The following is a 19,476-nucleotide window of genomic DNA, read 5'->3' as shown; positions in this document are numbered from 1 at the left end:
CTCACAGCCCAGCACCGTGCAGCTCCATCATTCACCAGAGAACACCAGAACTGGCAGGTCCACCATTGGTGCCCCGTTCTCTTCACAGATGAGAGCAGGTTCACACTGAGCACATGTGACCGGCGTGAAAGAGTCTGGAGACGCCGTGGTGAACGTTCTGCTGCCTGTGACGTCATCCAGCATGACCAGTGATGGTCTGGGGAGACAGATCCTCGGAGGGTCACACAGACCTTAACTCTCTGAAACCTGGAGCAACATCACTTTTCTTGTGCAGCTTTCAGATGCCTTTTGCAGCTATTAAAACCTTTGAGCCCTGAGCTATTTGTTGGGATTTCTTTCAAAAACATGGGGGACAAAGGCAATGAGCAACTTGGTAAAAAAATGTCCAACAAATTGCAAAAAAAATAATAGATTCAGCAAATTATTTAAAAAAAAAAATAGGGACAAAGAAAAAGCTTGGAAAAACTAAAGTATAATTTTTATTACAGTTCAAAATTATGTTACAGAAATGTTTTAAATAAATCTTAGGCTCTTTTTCTGGGTCATTTCCATGTTTGTTTGTTCTTAACCTTCTATCTTTCTTTTTTATTAATTTTCTTGTATTTTTTTTTCTTTTGACTAATTTCTCGCAATTTTTTTTGGTCATTTCTTCCTTTGTTGCTCATCGCCTTCATCCAATATTTTTGAAACAAATTAAGCCACTTTGGTCAGGCTTTAAAGGGTTAATGTCATAGCCAATGGTACCCTGACAGCTGTTAGGTACCGGAAGCAAATCCTCAGAATGGCTGGTGCCGTGAGCCCCGGGTTCCTCCTGGTGCAGAGGGCCCTGGGTTCCTCCCAGTGTAGCAGGCCCTGGGTTACTCCTGGTGCAGAACAATGCCTGGCCTCATGTGTCCAGAGTGTGTAGGCAGTTCCTGGATGATGAAGGCATTGATGCCACTGACTGGCCCTCTCGTTCCCCTGACCTAAATCCAGTTGAGCACTTATGGGACTGTCCAGGAGCTCACTGATGCCCTGATCCAGGTCTGTGAGAAGATCCCCCAGGACACCATCCACCGACTCATCAGGAGCATGCTCAGATGTTGTCACGAGTGCAGGCAAGCTGGATTAGCCTGTGATTTCAATTTTCAGTGTAATTTTGAATCCAGCACTCAGTGGGTTGATGATTGCAGTTTCCATTGACTGTGTAAGCCTCCCCTTGAATTTTTTTGAGCAGTGTATTATCGGAATTACTGCTTCCAACTAAGGTTTTCGTCTCCAAGAACTACTTCAAATACTACCAACTTCAGTAATGAGCACACCATCTGTATTTACCTCTACACTTCTTCTTTCTTTTAGTTGCTAACTTACGAAACAGAGTGGTGTCATCAGCAAATAAAATTACTAATAAAATCTAGGAAACAAACGAGGACCAAGGATAGACCCCTGTGGGACTCCACAAGAGAAGAGCACTTTTGATTGGATACATACTGTTTTCTCTGGAGCGAATCACGTTTAATTGCAGTAATTTCAGAGTAGAAATTCCCCACATTTACATACGTACAACTAAACGATGCTGCCTCAACTGGCTCATTTTTAGCCACAAAAAAATAAAAAAATTAAAAATCAGTATCAGTTTAAATGTCTAACAGGTCTGGAATATTTTCACCGCTGTACCTTGTCACCAGACGGCTGTTTCTGGCGTGAATTTGAAGCCGTTATCTCAAAGCCCCCAGAGTCCACTGACGAAAACATTTCAGAACACGCTGGCGCCTTGAGCGTCAGCTAGAGCAGGGGTTGGCAACCTGAGGCTCTGGAGCCACACATGGTGATTATTTAACACTGATCCAAAAAAATTCTAACTTTCTTCAGTTCCAAATAATGTGTAACCCATGCACAGCAGAATAAAGGCGTAAATCTGCAAGAATACAGTCGCAAAACTACGAGAATTAAGTTGTAAACCCACAAGAATAAAGTCGTAAATCTACGAGAATAAAGTCGTAAATCTACGAGAATGAAGTCATAAACTTATGAGAATAAAAGAGAAAAAAAAGTGTAAATAATATGTGTTAGCTGTTAAGTGACAAGTGGAGGAAAACTCCGCTAGCTGCTAGACTAAGAGTGCCGGATAAAGCCCTGCAAATATTCCAAATAAAATACACTTCTACTGATACTGATTGATAAAGGCAAGTCTTTGTAGGTGGCTAAAAATATTTTTTGGCTTTCGTGCCAGCAGATGTGGTTCATCAAAGATGCCACAGCAGAAACGTCCATAATGATATATCTTTAAATGATGACAGATAAAAGAAGACTTTATCGACTCTTCTTTAAATTAGTTACCAGCTGTCTACCAGGAAATGGATGCTGCTGACTACTGGGGTAACCACCAAAGTCCTGAATTTTGACGGCCATCAGGACTTCAGTTGGCGAGTACAGTTTCATGATTACCCGATACAAAAGTCGTCTTCTATAGCAGCTGTTCATGTAGGATTTTGTTTCCGTCTAATTTAGTTCAGCTCCTCTGATTGAAGCTGCGACGACTGACGACCGACACATTTATGTCTCTTGACTTGATGCCGCCAGGCGAACATTCGGTCGCAAACAGCGCAGCTGAATCTTTTCTCCCCCGTGTGGCACGCCATGTGGTTCGTCAGGTTCACTTTCTGTATAAAACTTTTCCCGCACAACGTACAACTAAACGGCTTCTCCCCCGTGTGCGTCGCCGTGTGGTTCTTCAGATCTGCCTTACTCAGGAACCTCTTTTCGCACACTGAGCAGCTGAACGGTTTCTCTCCTGTGTGAATCCTCATGTGCTTCGTGACCTTCCCCCGTTCGCTGAAAGCTTTGCCACACACGGAGCAGCTGAACGGTTTCTCTCCAGTGTGAATTTTCATGTGCGTGTACAAACTGCCGCTCTGCGTGAAGGTTTTCTTACAGATAGAGCAGCTGAACGGTCTTGCTCCTGTATGCGTGATCATGTGACGGCTCAGGTGCGTTTTTTGCAGGAAACTCTGACCGCAGATGGAGCAGTTGAACGGTTTCACTCCCGAGTGCATTCTCATGTGCGTGTGGAGATACCCACTCCACGCAAACGATTTCTGACACACGGAGCAGCTAAACGGTTTCTCTCCCGTGTGGGTTCTCATGTGGCGCTTCAGATACCCGCTTTTAAAGAAACCCTTACCGCAGACGGTGCAACAAACTTTTTTCTTTCCTCTGTGAGACCTCAAATGTCGGTGCAGGTATCCTAAAGTACCAAATGATTTCCCACACTGAGAGCAGCTGTAGGGTTTCTCATCAACACTAGATTTAGAGTTTAAACCTGACTGAGGTTCTCTGGTCTCCATCCAATCACCACTGTCGTCAGTCTCAGCTTCAGAAGAGTCACCGTTCTTGTCATTGGTATCTGGATCCGAGTTCCCAGCTGGTCCTGGTCCTCCACCATTCTCTCCATCAGCTTCTGTTTGACGAAGCTGCGACGACTGACCACCGACACACTGGTGGTTCCTGAGCTGATGAGGCCAGCTGAACACTTTGTCACAAACGTCGCAGCTGAACCGTTTGTCCCCTGAGTGGACCCTTGTGTGTCGGATGCAGCTTGTCTGTAAAGCAAATTTTTTTCCACAGACTGAGCAGCTGTATGGTTTCTCTCCCGTGTGACTCCTCATGTGGATCTTCATCTGCCTGCTGTCAGTAAATGCTTTCCCACACTCAGAACAGCTGAAGGGTTTCTCTCCGGTGTGCGTTCTCATGTGTCTCTTCAGATTTCGGCTCTCGATGATGCCCTTCCCGCACACGGTACAGGTGAATGGTTTCTCTCCTGCATGGATTCTCATGTGTCGGTTCAGGTACCCGCTGTTGCCAAAACTTTTCCCGCATTTGTAGCAGCTGAAGATTTTCTCTTCGTCCCCAACAGGAAGTTCATCATTTGTCAGAGAATTTGAACCTGATTGAGGTTCCCTGTTCTCCATCCAGTCGTCGCTGTCGTCAGTCTCAGCTTCAGAAGAGTCTCCGGACACCGGGTGTACTTCAATCTCAGCGACTAAAGAATCGTCTGGCTTCTTGTCCTCAGTATCTGTTTCTAAGTCTGGACCTGAGTTCCTGTCCTGTAATTGTCCTCCACAGTGGTGTCCCTCAGACTGAGGTTCCTCTTCATCGTCTTCACTCTTCACAGGGACAGGAGTGAATGGGAACTTGGTGATATCAGCCTCCTCCAGCCCTTGAAGCTGCTCTCCCTCCTGACTGCTCCACAGTTCCTCCTCTTCCTCTTTAATGTGTGGGGGCTCTGGGTCCTCCTGGTCCACACTGGAGCTCCACTCCTGCTGCTCAGGGGGAACCTCTTCTTTAACCACCAACAGCTGCTGGACGCCTGCACCCACGATCACTTCCTGGATGTCTGAGGGTAAAACTGAAACACAGACAGACATTAAAATGACTCATAATGATACTTTGCTAATTATGACATCATCTGCTTTACTGAGGGTCCCCAAAGGTCCCCTGCTCGACTACCTGACCCATAGTGTCTCATCAATATAGACCTTTTGTCAATAACTTATCAACATTTTTTTCAGAAATTTTATTACTAGTTTTCAAACATTTAATTAACTTTTTTAAAAACATTTTATTAAGATTTTTGGGACATTTTATCAACATTGATTCAGACATTTTATTACTAATTGTCAGACATTTTATTATTTTTCAGACATTTTAAAGCAACACTTACCATTCTGGAAATTTTACATTTTTCTTTGTTTAGGTTAAAATGCTATTAATAAATTGATGGCACACTATAGTGACTCCAAACAAAAGACAAAGTCACTGAGAGGCTAAGTGAGTGAGCATTGCACTGCTGACTCGCCACACAAACGACAAAGCCATTTCCAAGTTCTCCAACTGTGTCCATATTTATTTTCAACAGCGAACAAACAGGCAAGGCATGGCAAGATGTTCAAATACCCAGTTTTCAGTTAGGTTAAGCAGGGGTTTTTCGGACCTAATTGTATTGCGGAGTTTTGCACAGCAGCGACCGGATCTTTGCTCCCAAACCACAAAAACATGTGATGGCACAACAGTACATTATTCTATGCTTTCTTTTGATTTTCACATTGGCTAGTCATCCTGTTTAATTTGTCTTCTGATTAAATCGTAACCGTTGAAACAAGTTGTAGGGAGCCTCTGCAAGTAATTGGTTGCTGGCAGATACTCTGTGCTGCAATAAAATGGTTAATCAGCAGTGTTGTGCACTGTAGAGCCGATGTGCTGCTGGTTCTGCCGGCCTGAATAGAATATAATGTCTAATTATCTATAATGTTGTGTACAGCCTTATAGACTGAGCTGAGTAGTGATGCGCGGGTCGACCCGTAACCCGCGGGACCTGCAAATGGACCTGCGGGTCGGGCAGCAGTGATCGTCTGTTAAATCGGTCTGTAAATGATATTTTGACATTACTGGCTATTACTGTCATGGCATCCAAAGGTACTGATGCGTTGAGCAGGTGACAGTCTGCGGTCGTTTTCAAAACACACTTGTGTCACGTACTCCAAAAGAAACTTGTTGAAACTTTAAACAATAATTTATTGTACAAAACGGGGGAAACAAACGTTGACAAAAACGGTTCCATAATTCATATTAAATTCAAAAGATAACGAAAAAACAGCTACAAATTAGAGGGAATAGTGATAAAGTGGTAAAACTTTGCATTGATCCACAGCCTCAGACGGATGCGCTCATGCCTGCCGTGCGCACAAGCTCCGTTGGTAGGCGATACTATATTTTCGCATTTTTATCAATGCAATTTAAAAGTTTTGATTTTTATTGATAACCTACATTTACCAACAACAAAAACACTACATTTAGCACCAAAAAAATATGTAAAAAAAAAAAAAAAAGTCAATAAAAAAAAACAAATATCGAATACCAAATTTTCATAACAAATACCTACCCATAGAAATGAATATTCAAATATCCGAATATTTGGGTACAGCCCTAATGTCAACACAAACATCAATATCTTAGCATGTAGCACCTAGAACCCAGCCCCTAATTATTATCACTGTAATAATTACATTATAACAAATAAACAAGAAACACGAGATCACAAAATCCAAAACTGTCCTTGTTTATAGTCCATCAGTATAGTTCATCAGTGTGCTCCTCTCCCTGGAATGCAAGTCTAGTCGACTCCATAAGTTCAAACACACAGTTTCATGGAGTAATCTTGACCACGTCACACTGTCAGTCAGTAAAGTCAGTATAACTGTCCAAGCAAAACTGTCTGAAAACTCTCAGAAGTGAGGGGTTAGACTTGTGATTCCTGTAGAGGACAGACTTTGGTTATGGGCCTTTCCAAGGGGCTGGTCTTGGTTTTGATCAGTAACGGTCGCACGAATCCTCTTCTGTCTGGGAACGTTTGGATGACTTTTCCCATAACCCATGAGTTCCGCAGTGCTGTCTCATCCACAATAAGCACGATGTCACCTACCACAAAGTTGCGCTTAATGCTGGGCCACTTCTGACGTTCCTGCAATTGTGGTAAATATTCCTTGGTCCATCGCTTCCAGAATAAATTGGACATATACTGGACTTGCTTCCAGCGTCGATGAGCGTAGATGACATATGTTTGAAATTCCCCTGGTGGCAGGGAAGGGGAGGCTTTCAACAGCAAGAGATGATTAGGTGTTAAAGCTTCAAGATCATTAGGGTCGGTTGAGGCCTTGGTGATTAGACCACCATTAATGAAGGCTTCTACCTCACAGCTCCATGCGAGGTATTGAGACCGACTTCGAAGGAGACACCCTGGATTTTCCCATGACAAAACTGCTATGCACCTGTGAGTGTGCATTGCAGGAGTAGGTAAGTCACTGCACCATAACCATTTTCACTTGTGTCTGTAAAAGTGGTGCAATTGCACTGCAAAATCTGGGGGCTTTGGGCACTGAGCAACCTGGAAGTGCTCTTACTGATGGAGCTCCTTTAACCAGTTTGTCCATTCCTGTGCAGCTGATGGTGGAATGGGGTCATCCCAACCGAGTTGCTGCCTGCACAGCTCCTACAAGATGATCTTAGCAGAGAGGACAATGGGACTCAGGATTCCTAGGGGATCGTAAATCGAACCGATGACAGAGAGGACCCCCCTTCTTGTCAAAGGCCTGTCCTGCACCATGATCTTAAACTTGAAGGCATCAGACTGAATGCACCATTGCACCCCAAGCACTCTCTCCACAGGTAGCAGGTCGTGCTCCAGATCCAAATCCTTTATGACCTTTGCTCTTTGGTCTTCTGGAATTGCCACCATCACTGCACGGCTGTTGCTCATCCATTTTGTCAGCTTAAAGCCTCCTTTGGAACATATGGAGACCAGGTCATGATAAAGCACAACTGCTTCTTCCTCACTGGCTGTCGATACCAGACAATCGTCCACATAGAAGCAGTGCAGAAGCTTCTCAATGGTCTCTCGACAGAACTGTTCTTCATTGTCCTCAGCACGTTTCCTCAGTGCAAAGTTAACACAACAGAATAACCTCAGTAGGTCAGCATCTTCCCTTGGTACACTTACTTGGTGAAACAAGACTCTGTGTCTGCCATGATCACCACCAGTTCCTTTCTGAGTCTGGCCAGGACACCAATCAGTGAGCTAGTGAGATCTGGTCCTTGTAGCAGTTGAGCATTGAGAGATGTTGACTGGAAAGTGGCTGCACAGTCAAAAAACACAGATTTTTCCTTTCTGAGGGTGGTAAACACCATGGTGCGGGATATACCACAGTCTCCCATCACTACGTGCCAGCTGACCTGAAGGTACTTGCTCTGCTTATCCCTTGGCGACCATGTCATTCATAAAATCTGTGTACTGTTGTTGAAATGATGAGTTTCTTTTGAACCTCCTCTTTAGGTTTAGGGCACGCTGCTCTGCAACCTTCTTGTTGTTTGGCATGTTCACACAACTTTGTCTCAGAGGCAATGCAACCTGGTAATGGCCATCTACAAGCCTGGCTGAATCCTGGACGAGCTTCATGAACCTTTGGTCTTCTCTCCACTGACCAGGTTGTTCATCATAACTGCATTCTGGGAAATCTGTTATGAACTGCCGCTGCCAAAGCTCCTCCAAGTTCAGGACTGAGATTCTGTTAACGGTCACAACATCCATTCCATCACCACTGTCTCCTCCCAGTGGTCCATTAACAGTCCAGCCCAGAATAGTCTTAATGCCATAGGGTCCATCATCCACACTACGGATGACTTGTAGTCATTCCAGTGCCTTTGGTACATTTGGCTCAACTTCGGAGTCAGTCTCAGGTAAGTGAACATCTCCCAAGTGAGGCCACCTCTGAAGATCCCTTTGACATGGAATATTGCCCTTATGCACTGGCATGCACTCCTGGGTGTAGGTATTGGGCAAATCACAGTATGTCTCCCCGTCTAAGCCAGCCACCTCCAGTCCTGTGACCACACAGCTATTGACAACCTTCTCTTGACTCATTGTCCATAAAAGGATTCGTGTCCTTTTTCCTGAGAGGTTGAGCTTGTTCATGAGGTTAACTGTGCAGAAAACAGCCGTGCTACCCTGATCCAAGAAGCCATAAGTAACCACTGTGTGATTACTTTTCTTGGATTTAATCTGTACTGGAACTATATGAAGCTTGCAATCATGACCACCTGCCCCAGTAAGCCCACTGGTTACCAGAGCACAGCCCACTGCAGTGCCTGGTTCTCCTTCCGTCACTGGCTCCTTTTCCTTTGAGTGGATGTGAAGCATTGTGGGTGTTTCAAACTGCACACTTTGCATGAGAGACGCTTTCGACAATCCTTGCTAACGTGTCCTATACACAAACAGCCAAAGCACACTCCCTTTTCCCTTAAAAAGCTGATTGTTTCAGTGTGAGCCCTTTTCTTCAATCGAGGGCAAAACTCCAAAGCGTGTCCACCCTCACAAAACAGACAGATTTTCTTGACTTCCTTTGGTGTAGTGTTATTGTTCTCTGCAGTAGTCACAGTTGTAGCAAAACTACTTCCTTTTGGCCTAGATCTGGGTTTTAAGCTGGTTCGATTTATGCCTCTGCTTAATACTGGTGTTGCATCTTGAATGTCCCCGAACACTGGGTCTGTTAGAATCCTTGCTTGCCTTTCAATGAAATGAACAATATCACTGAATGTAGCCCTTTGGTTACGCCTCTCTTGTATTTCACAAGCAATAGTCCTCCATCGATCCCTTAGCTTGTAAGGCAGCTTTTTACAATTGTCAGCATATTAGCAGGCATATCCATTTCAAACATGTACTGCACTTTGTTCATTGCATTTGAACAGCCTCTGAGAAATAAGCTGTAGTCCTGGAGCGCCTTAACATCCTCTGATTTAACTGGGGCCCATGACAATGCCTTATCCATATAAGCAGCTACAATCCTTTGTTCATCTCCAAAATGTTCCTGTAGTAGGACTTTAGCCTGAGCATAGCCCCTCTCTGGGTCCATATGCTGGCAGCTTCTTACAAGATCCCTTGTGCGACCTCTAGTGAATTGCTCAAGGAAGTACAGGCAATCACTATAACTGTCAGGCTTACTTTCAACACCATTTTCAAATGCTCTCAGGAATGTATGATACTGCAATGGGTCACCATCAAAGACCTGAATATCTCTTTTGGGCAAGGATGACCGTTGCTGCTGTTGTATCAGTAGTGTTGTTATTTCATTTTGCCTTTTCATGATGTCAAGAACATTGCTTTGCTCCTCATTGCCTGATGAACCTTCAGTGTTGAGAATGGTTCCATGTTGCGTCTGATCATTATGAGCACTGGACTGAGGATTGGGCTCAGATGGGTGGCGCTTTCAAGTAGCTATCTGCTTTAGGCCTTGTCACCTGATCGCTGACCATGATTTTCGAATGCTGTTTAGGTGTTTCCAGCCTCTGAGGAATGAAAGGAGCGGCGTCGATACTGAACTTTGCTGTTTTTCCTTGTTCATTTTCAAGGTAAGAATTCATTGCATTGGACCTATCTGTTACAGATGTGCTAGCAGCCGTTAGCACACTCACTTTAGCCAAGTGTGCAGCAATTTCTTCATCCAACTCGAGCCTTTCTTTTTTCTTTTCTTTTCCACTTGCAGTACTTTGTGCAGATCGTCTGCTTTGCACATTTGATATGCTATCACTTGGTTTCACATCATCCTGTGAGCCTTCACGAAGTGTGATGGGGTCTGTGTCCTGTGCTGCTGCCTGTGAGGCATCATCCATTTGAAAGTGACACACATCCTTTGTTGCTGCAACCAAATCATTTTCAACAGGATTGGGAATATGTGTCTTTTCATCCAAACACTGAATCACATCATCCCTGAATGTACTGTTGTAATTTTCAATACTTGAGAACCATTCATTTTGTGTAACTTTTTCATCCTCAGGTTACAGTGGAGTTATTGTTTGATGCAGGTTAACAGCAGTGTCAAGGAGCTGAGTGAGAGTTTTGATTCCAACTCTTGTGCATTCTCATTTCGTTTCATGAGCTCTTTCATTGCCATCCACTGCTTCAGACCCATTGTTTTCCACTCGTTCATTTATTTCACTCATATTGCCTTCTGAAGCTCAGCAACTCAGTGATTTGCGCAGTGAATCAACAATACACCCAGCATAGTTTTAATTATTTCCACAGATCGTTTGTTTGACATCCATAAGTACTGGAAAACACCACAGATAATCCCTCTCAACGAGCAGGACAGCATGTCTCAGGGGACTTTCACATACAGGCAGCGCTCCCTAATAAACATGCTGTCAATCAAACTGCATTCAATCCAACATACACAGCATGAATGAATGAATGCGAGTGATACAGGCCTACCGGTCTGAAGTCCGCGTTGTGATCAGTCTCTGGCGTTGCAGTTATGCACCATGTGGCGTGATCCGTGTGTCCACATAGGCCGTTTGGGTGTAGTTTCTTTTTGTTGACAAAGATATAGTGACTCCAAACAAAAGACGGAGTCACTGAGAGTGAGGGAGCATTGCACTGCTGACTCGCCACACAAACGACAAAGCCATTTCCAAGTTCTCCGACTGTGTCTGTATTTATTTTCAACAGCGAACAAACAGGCAAGGCAAGGCAAGGCAAGATGTTCAAATACCCAGTTTTCAGTTAGGTTAAGCGGTCAACAAAAAATACGCCCTCCCTACTCAGCCCCTCTCCATGCAGCCGCCGCGGTGAACAGGTGAATATATGCCCATTCATTCAATCACTCAATCACTGCTCCCTGACCACACCCACGTGACATGTGTGAAAGGCGTCAACTGACAGCTGATGTCAACACAAACATAAACATCAATATCTTAGCATATAGCACCTACACACACTAAAATGTAGACCAGGGTCATTTCTGGTCACAATGAAGAAAGCAGCATCTCCTAGACATCGCGTCTCCTCAGGTTCAAACTCTGAGGCCTCTCTCCTCCGCCTCAGCTCAGAGCAGGTGTGTTTCGGGGTGTGGCTCAGGCAGGCACTGTGTGCCATGAACACTATTATGAAACTAATCACGGAAGTGAAAGCAGGAAATTCAAAATGAGCTGTTTTATGCAGGTCACATGATGTGTGTCTGTGGGGGGAGAGAGCTCCCTTTAGACTGGACTCTTTATTTTTATTATCAGACCTACAGAGGCAGAAAAATGTTATATAACACACTAAAGAACAGGGTTGGGCGATAATACGGTAATAAGGTATCCTGCGGTATCTAAAAATAGCAACGGTATCAGTTTCATTACCGTCATTAAAAAAAAATCCGCTGCCCATATAGGCCTATAGGGGCCAGATATAATATTAAATATAATTTATTTAATGCCTAAATAATGAGTGTTTGTCCAGCACCTATGTATGTGTGATTGAGTTTTTAATTTAAAACTAATAGTAGGCTATAATGTTTCTCTTATAACTGCCCTTAACTGTTGTCGGGACATTTGATAAGGTTTTTGGATGTGATGTTGTCACGTGACAGCTCAGATGCGAGAAAGAGAAGAAAAGATGGCAAGCTGCGCATCAAACAAGTTGGTCCCAAAAAAAAAAAAAAAAACACAACTTCACAACTTCTGCAGCAGCAGGTCCAGTGGCCATCAGAGTGGAGGAAGGAGAAGCACAACATGAACCACCCAAAAACAGAAGACTCTGGGCCGTGCCACAAGCTCTCCATCAGAGCGGTGTGTCAGCACCGCGTCAATCCATTACGTGCCCTGCTGCAGCTGGAAAAAGTAAACATGCTGGATTTTCTGGCAAAAATCCTTAAATAGTTTTGAAGCATATGATGCTGCTATAGTTATCATTATAGTTTGTTTGTATTTCATTTTCAATGTTCTGACGGACAGAACAGTTCTTTTTTAATAAAAGTTGTTAATGTTGTGCATGTTTTGTTTTTATTTTTCAGCATTCTTAGGCCTATGTAATGTTTGCTGTTCTGTTTCTGAATGGTATAGGCACAAGCCAACATTTTGGCGACTTCCTCTGAGCCCTTCAAAATGAATTTTAATTAGTCACAGTAATACCGTATACCCTGGGAAAATGTGGGGAAGGTTTAACTGTATCAAAATTTGGATACCGCCCAACTCTACAAAAGAAGAGAGAAAACCCCAAAAAGCATAACAGGTCTCCTTTAAATATCACTAATACTAATAATACATATGAACATTAGGAGCCTTGTATCAAAAATTGATTTATTTAGAGCATGGTTACCTCTCATAAACCAGCTATTATCACCATTTCTGGAACTTGGTTAAGTAGTATAATATCAGACAACGAAATCAAACTCCCTAATTATGTTTTATATAGAGCTGATAGATGTAGCAGAGGTGGTGGTGTGGCCATATATGTTGCATCAAACCTTGCATCTGAGCTAGTTGTACCTTCGTGTAGAACCAAATCATTTTGAGTGTATTTTTGTTAAAGTTATTCTCCATGAAAACAAATACATCACAATAGGAAATGTATATAGACCCCCTACAGCACCTGCTGAGTCATCTAACTGCTTGTCTGCAACTATTAGCTCAATAGACTGTAGTAATGAACTTATTATTCTGGGAGACTTCAACAAGAATTGGTTAGACGGGTCTTCTAGTAGGGATAAAATGTCTTTTTCAAATTTGAATTTGACCCAGTTAATTAAGGACCCCACTAGGATTACCCCTACGTCTCAGACATTACTTGATTGGAATCTTGATTCACATAAAAATAGAATCTGAAATGTGGGTGTCCTATCAGAATGTCTTAGTGATCACTCTATAGTCTACTGTATATGGAAGATCAAACTACAAAGATCCCCACCCAAACTGATTAGAATTAGGTAATGTAAGAAAATGGACCCTAATACTTTTATTTCTGATCTCCTTAATTTAAATTGGGAAAGATTTAGCTTGATTCCAGATATCCAAAATGCATGGGATTTTTTTCTTCTGAATTTTTGAAGGTGGTAGATAAACATGCTCCTTGGAGAGAAGCAAAAGTCAAAGGTACTCATCTACCGTGGATCAATGCTGAAATCATATCTCTCTTTAGAGAAAGAGACAAAGCGTGGGCTAAATTTTGTCAGACAAGGAGTCCTACTGATTGGGAAGTGTACAGAAAATTTAGGAACACTAGTAAAACTCAAGCAAGGAATGCAAAGTCTGACTATTATAGGGAATCCCTAAATAATAATTTCAACAACCCAAAAAAATTCTGGAGTAAACTTAAGGACATTATGATCACACCAGACAATTCCTCAATTAATCAGCTCAGAGTTTCTGATGTAATACTTAATGATCCACTACCCATTGCTTCTGCATTTAATCAGCATTTCTCCTCTGTCTGCTCCTACTTAATCCCTAATACCCCACATTTAAATTCAATCCCTGTTCCGCCAGCTCATAGCTCTTTTCATTTTCAGACTAAAACCCCCGCAGATGTTTCTGGTGTAATTGCTGAGTTGAAAGAGAGCACTGGTCCTGGGCTTGATGGAATTGAGACAAAATTTATTAAATTAGCATCTCACATTATATGCTTTCCATTATCAGATTTATTCAATCTTTATTTGTATACATATGAAATGCCTACCATTTGGAAATGTGCACGTATTACTCCTCTTCATAAGGGTGGTGATACCCTTGATCCTAATAATTATAGACCTGTTTCAATTTTATGTTCCATCGCAAAAGTCTTTGAAAAAATTATTTTTAACCAATTAAATTATTATTTGAACACTAATAATATTCTCTCTCAATATCAATTTGGCTTCAGATCCAACTACTCAACAACTACTGCTCTTTTAAAATTTACAAATGGTGTGATTTCAGCATCTGATCAGGGTTTTCTTACTGGATCAATTTTTGTTGATCTTACTAAAGCTTTTGATCTTGTTGACCATTACGTGTTGTTAGACAAGCTATATGCCATTGGTTTATCTAAACATGCTCTTTTGTGGTTCAATTGCTATCTACATAGTAGAAAACAATGTGTTTCTCTCAAAGGATGTAAATCTGATTTACTTATTCAGCCTAGAGGTGTTCCTCAAGGATCAGCTTTGGGTCCACTTCTTTTTTCTATTTTCATTAATGACCTTCCTCTTATTTTTTCTGATTGTTCTGTCCAATTATATGCAGATGATACTATTATTTACACCTCAAAGCCCTCGTTTTTACTAATTCAAGAATCCTTACAACATGACTTTGATATTTTTCAGACTTGGCTTTCTGAAAACAAATTATTACTTAACCAAACTAAAACATGTGCAATGCTCTTTGGTTCGAGACAAAAACTTAAGTCTGATTCTTTGTTTCTAACTTATAATGATGGTAGAGTTCTCCAGAAAGTGGAAAAGTATAAATATTTGGGTGTTTGGATTGACTCAAAACGAACATTTAAACCACATATTGAATATGTTTTAAAGAAAGTTAATTTTGGTGTAGGGGTTTTGTTTCATTCTAGGCATTGTTTTACATTTAATGTCAGAAAAAAACTCACATTGCAACTTATTCTGCCTATAATCGATTATGCTGATAATGTTTACCAGACTGCATCGAAAACTGATCTCCAGCCCCTCAATGTGGCACCATTGTATATTATATGACACACTTGGGTGGCTTTCTTTAGACAACAGACAGCAATATCACTGGTTTCAGTTCATTTTCAAATGCATTCACTTTAATTTTCCTCATTGTCTTAAACAATTTTTTGTTCCTTATCTTTCCAATTACACTTTAAGAAGTTCAGACCAGTCTTTTTTTACAGTCCCCTTTGTCACTAGAGAAATTGGCAAAAAAGCTTTCAAGTCGTTGTCCCCTTCCAACTGGAACACTCTACCTGTTTATATTCGTTTATTGTCCTCGCTCCATTTATTTAAAAACACCTTGTTTACTTATTTAAAACCTGATTGTCAATGTTTCCATTCATAATTTAATGCACTGTCACTCCCAAATTCTCTTATTATTCTATTTTTTTCTCTCTTATTTTTACTATGATTATGTTAAAATTATTTTAGACTGATCTATTTTATCTTTCTCTTTCTTTTGTTATTTATTTTATGTTGAGATTAAGGTTGTTAATGGTTGTCTTTGTCAAGTTTTATTTTATTTTATTACTATTTTTTGTCTAGTGTTTTGGATTGACCTGTGGGACCCCCTTGCGAATGAGATGTCGCATCTCAAGGGGTTTATCCCGTTAATAAAGAAATTTCAAATATATTATCAATAATAACTGGAAAGAAAAATTAAATTAAAATGTTGAGAAAAATACTGAAACAATGTCCAAACCATATACATAGAAAATCAAGAAAAAAAAGTGAATAAAATACAGACACTAAATAACAACATGTGAGTTTCTGTCTCTGTGATTGTTTTGTACACTTTGTTGTGGAGCGGTCACACCTCGTCTGTAACTAATACACTGCCTGGCCAAAAAAAAAGTCACCACCAAAAAAAAAAGGTCATACACTCTAATATTTCGTTGGACCGCCTTTAGCTTTGATTACGGCACGCTTTCGCTGTGGCATTGTTTCGATAAGCTTCTGCAATGTCACAAGATTTATTTCCATTCAGTGTTGCATTAATTTTTCACCAAGATCTTGCATTGATGATGGTAGAGTCTGACCGCTGTGCAAAGCCTTCTCCAGCACATCCCAAAGATTCTCAATGGGGTTAAGGTCTGGACTCTGTGGAGGCCAATCCATGTGTGAAAATGATGTCTCATGCTCCCTGAACCAGTCTTTCACAATTTGAGCCCGATGAATCCTGGCATTGTCATCTTGGAATATGCCCGTGCCATCAGGGAAGAAAAAATCCATTGATGGAATAACCTGGTCATTCAGTATATTCAGGTAGTCAGCTGACCTCATTCTTTGAGCACATACTGTTGCTGAACCTAGACCTGACCAACTGCAGCAACCCCAGATCATAACACTGCCCCCACAGGCTTGTACAGTAGGCACTAGGCATGATGGGTGCATCACTTCATCTGCCTCTCTTCTTACCCTGATGCGCCCATCACTCTGGAACAGGGTAAATCTGGACTCATCAGACCACATGACCTTCTTCCATTGCTCCAGAGTCCAATCTTTATGCTCCCTAGCAAACTGAAGCCTTTTTTTCCGGTTAGCCTCACTGATTAGTGGTTTTCTTAAGGCTACACAGCTGTTCAGTCCCAATCCCTTGAGTTCCCTTCGCATTGTGCGTGTGGAAATGCTCTTACTTTCACTATTAAACATAGCCCTGAGTTCTACTGTTGTTTTTCTTCGATTTGATCTCACCAAACGTTTAAGTGATCGCCGATCACGATCATTGAGGATTTTTTTCCGGCCACATTTCTTCCTCGCAGACGATGGGTCCCCACTATCCTTCCAGTTTTTAATAATGTGTTGGACAGTTCTTAACCCAATTTTAGTAGTTTCTGCAATCTCCTTAATGTTTTCTCTGCTTGATGCATGCCAATGATTTGACCCTTCTCAAACAGACTAACATCTTTTCCACGACCACGGGATGTGTCTTTCGACATGGTTGTTTAGGAAATGAGAAGCAACTCATTGCACCAGTTGGGGTTAAATAACTTGTTGCCAGCTGAAAGATAATCGCCCATGCAGTAATTATCCAATAGGAGGCTCGTACCTATTTGCTTAGTTAAATCCAGGTGGCGACTTTTTTTTTGGCCAGGCAGTGTATATATATTGTAGCGTTGCGGGGTAGCTAGGAGGGTAGAGGAAGGACGAGGAGGAGGCGATGTTGCAGTTTGCTAGCTCAGCAGAGCCCCGATTTATTCCCTTGCCATAGCAACAGCTAACCCGAGGTTGAGGTGTCCCCGGGAAAATAACAAAACAGCTCTCTAACTCTCTCTGAACTGCTGCCCCTCAATCACTATGCCGCCAACAGCTTCCGCAGCCTCCCGCTCTCACTCCCACCCCCTCTGTCGTGAACTGTCGTAACTTACCCCCAACATTCCTTACCCCTCCCCAGAACAACTTATCAGCCAATACCCCTACGATGGACACCTCCCTCAATAGAAATAATGTAATCAACACACATAATAACAGTCATCACTATATACCCGGTGTTACAACATACATATATATATATATATATACATATATATATATATGTTATTATGTTATGTTACATATATATATGTTGTTATATATATATGTATATATATATATATACATATATATATGTGTGTGTGTGTGTATAAAAGTGATTGTATATTTGATCAATGATATTTATATATAATTGATTTATGAGCTCATTTAAATGTAGATTGATCTCTATTAACACGTCATCACTGATTATTGATCATGTTTAGTCTCAATACTCTGTAAAGGAACTGAAGCTGTCTGATAACTGGAGGGCAGTAAAAGTACAACAGTTTCCTCTGAAAGGAAATACTCGAGTAAAGCACCTTTAAACTGTACTTGAGTACTTCAGTAACAGTACTTCGTTACTTCAACCGCTTCTTCTAATAAACAAATAAACAAACGAACAAACAAAGGCTCAGACTGAAGCTAACCGCGGCTAGCAGGCTAACGGTAGCTTAGCAACATTAGCAGACAGGAAACAAACCTCTTCTTCTTCTTCTTCTCGGGTTTAAAGCCTCGTCCGTGACGTCAGACAGCAGCTTCCGGTGTGGGTCCATCTCTGCTCCGGTTACTGAACTAAACTCTGACGGTTTGTTTTTCTGCCGTTATTTAGATCCAGCTAACGGTTCACTCTGCTAACACTGCTAATCACGGCGGTCAGACCACCGGATATGATTATCACTTCCGGGACAGATTTCAAAATAAGATCCCATATCCGTTTTTTAAAATTCTTTATTGAACAATATGAGAACATATAATATTAATATTAATAACAATAATAATAATTAAGAATAACAAATAAAAACAGAATCATTAAAAAATATTGATAAAATATAGAATAGAAAATAGAATAATACATAAAACGTAAACATCCAGAATAATGTCTCATTGGTTCTGAGGTACTGTTTATTATTTATGCGGGATTAGTGTTTACAGAAAACATTTTGGGGGGAAATCTGAGCTTTCAACAATAACTTTAACATTTGCTTAATTTTCTTCTTTAAAAATGTTGCTTTTATTTTTCCTCTTTTAATTTGTTTTTTAGAAAAGATTTTTGGTGAGGTTTTTTTTCTTTAAACTTTTTTGCTTCATTTTTTTACATGTCCTCCAAACCCAAGGCATGTTTGGGGGATCTTTTTTGCTGAGCTGAATATGGGAGCAATGATTGGAAAGTGATAATTGTATTTGTTGAGAATTTCCACCTTATATTTAAGCTAAAGCTAAAGCTCTCAAAGGATGTTGGTTTGCAAAGTACTTGAATAACAAGCGCATACTTGTTCATGCAGTGAGTAAAAAACAGCAAGATGATTGAAAACAAATACTGTGGATGGTAAAAAAGTCAAAACCCATGTTCCTGGCACAGCGGCTACACATAGGGGAGTCATTTCTGGAGTGCCACTGTTTGTCTCAATGGAAGAGATTAAAACAACTGAAAGGAGGTAAAGTGCTCGATGCTAAACGCATTACTAATAAAAGAAGTGGAGAACGAGCGGAAACACTGTCAGTAATTATTGACTTTGAACATGACATTCCAAGAAAAGTTCTGCTAGGCCTCTTCTGCTACAAAGTGAGAGAGTTCATTCCTCCAGCTTTAAGGTGCTGTAAATGTCAGAGAATGGGACATACTGTGAAACAGTGCAAAGGTAGAGAAAGATGTGCAAGATGTGGAGGAGACCATGCATTTGGAAAGTGTGGGAAAGATGTGCCGGTTACTGTAAGTGTTGCAATTGTGGAGGAGACCACAGTGCAGCCTTTGGAGGTTGTGAGGCACAAACGCAAGCAAGAGAAGTCCAAAGATATAAGATGCTAAACAAAGTGTCATATGCAGAGTGTGAACAATGCACAGATAGCGAAGGAAAATAAAATTGAAAGGAGTGACACTATTAACAGAACTGGTCCTCTTATTGCAGGAAACAGAGACGTGCCACACAGGCCAGCATGAGACCTCCCA

General features: G+C 41.4%; 1 protein-coding gene across 1 annotated transcript; it reads right to left on the bottom strand.

The window, feature by feature from the left end:
* Positions 1-433: 433 nt before the first annotated feature.
* On the bottom strand, positions 434-18,188 carry LOC117264007 (uncharacterized). The gene is made up of 2 exons (XM_033637796.2): positions 18,010-18,188; positions 434-4,387 (listed from the first exon to the last, which is right to left on the bottom strand). The coding sequence occupies exons 1-2, from the start codon at positions 18,080-18,082 to the stop codon at positions 2,487-2,489; spliced, it is 1,974 nt and encodes a 657-aa protein (XP_033493687.2). The 5' UTR covers positions 18,083-18,188; the 3' UTR covers positions 434-2,486.
* Positions 18,189-19,476: the final 1,288 nt, after the last annotated feature.

The sequence above is a fragment of the Epinephelus lanceolatus genome, chromosome 16 (assembly GCF_041903045.1).
Source record: "Epinephelus lanceolatus isolate andai-2023 chromosome 16, ASM4190304v1, whole genome shotgun sequence".
Classification (NCBI taxonomy): Eukaryota; Metazoa; Chordata; class Actinopteri; order Perciformes; family Serranidae; genus Epinephelus; species Epinephelus lanceolatus.
This window is presented reverse-complemented; position numbering and strand designations above follow the sequence as displayed.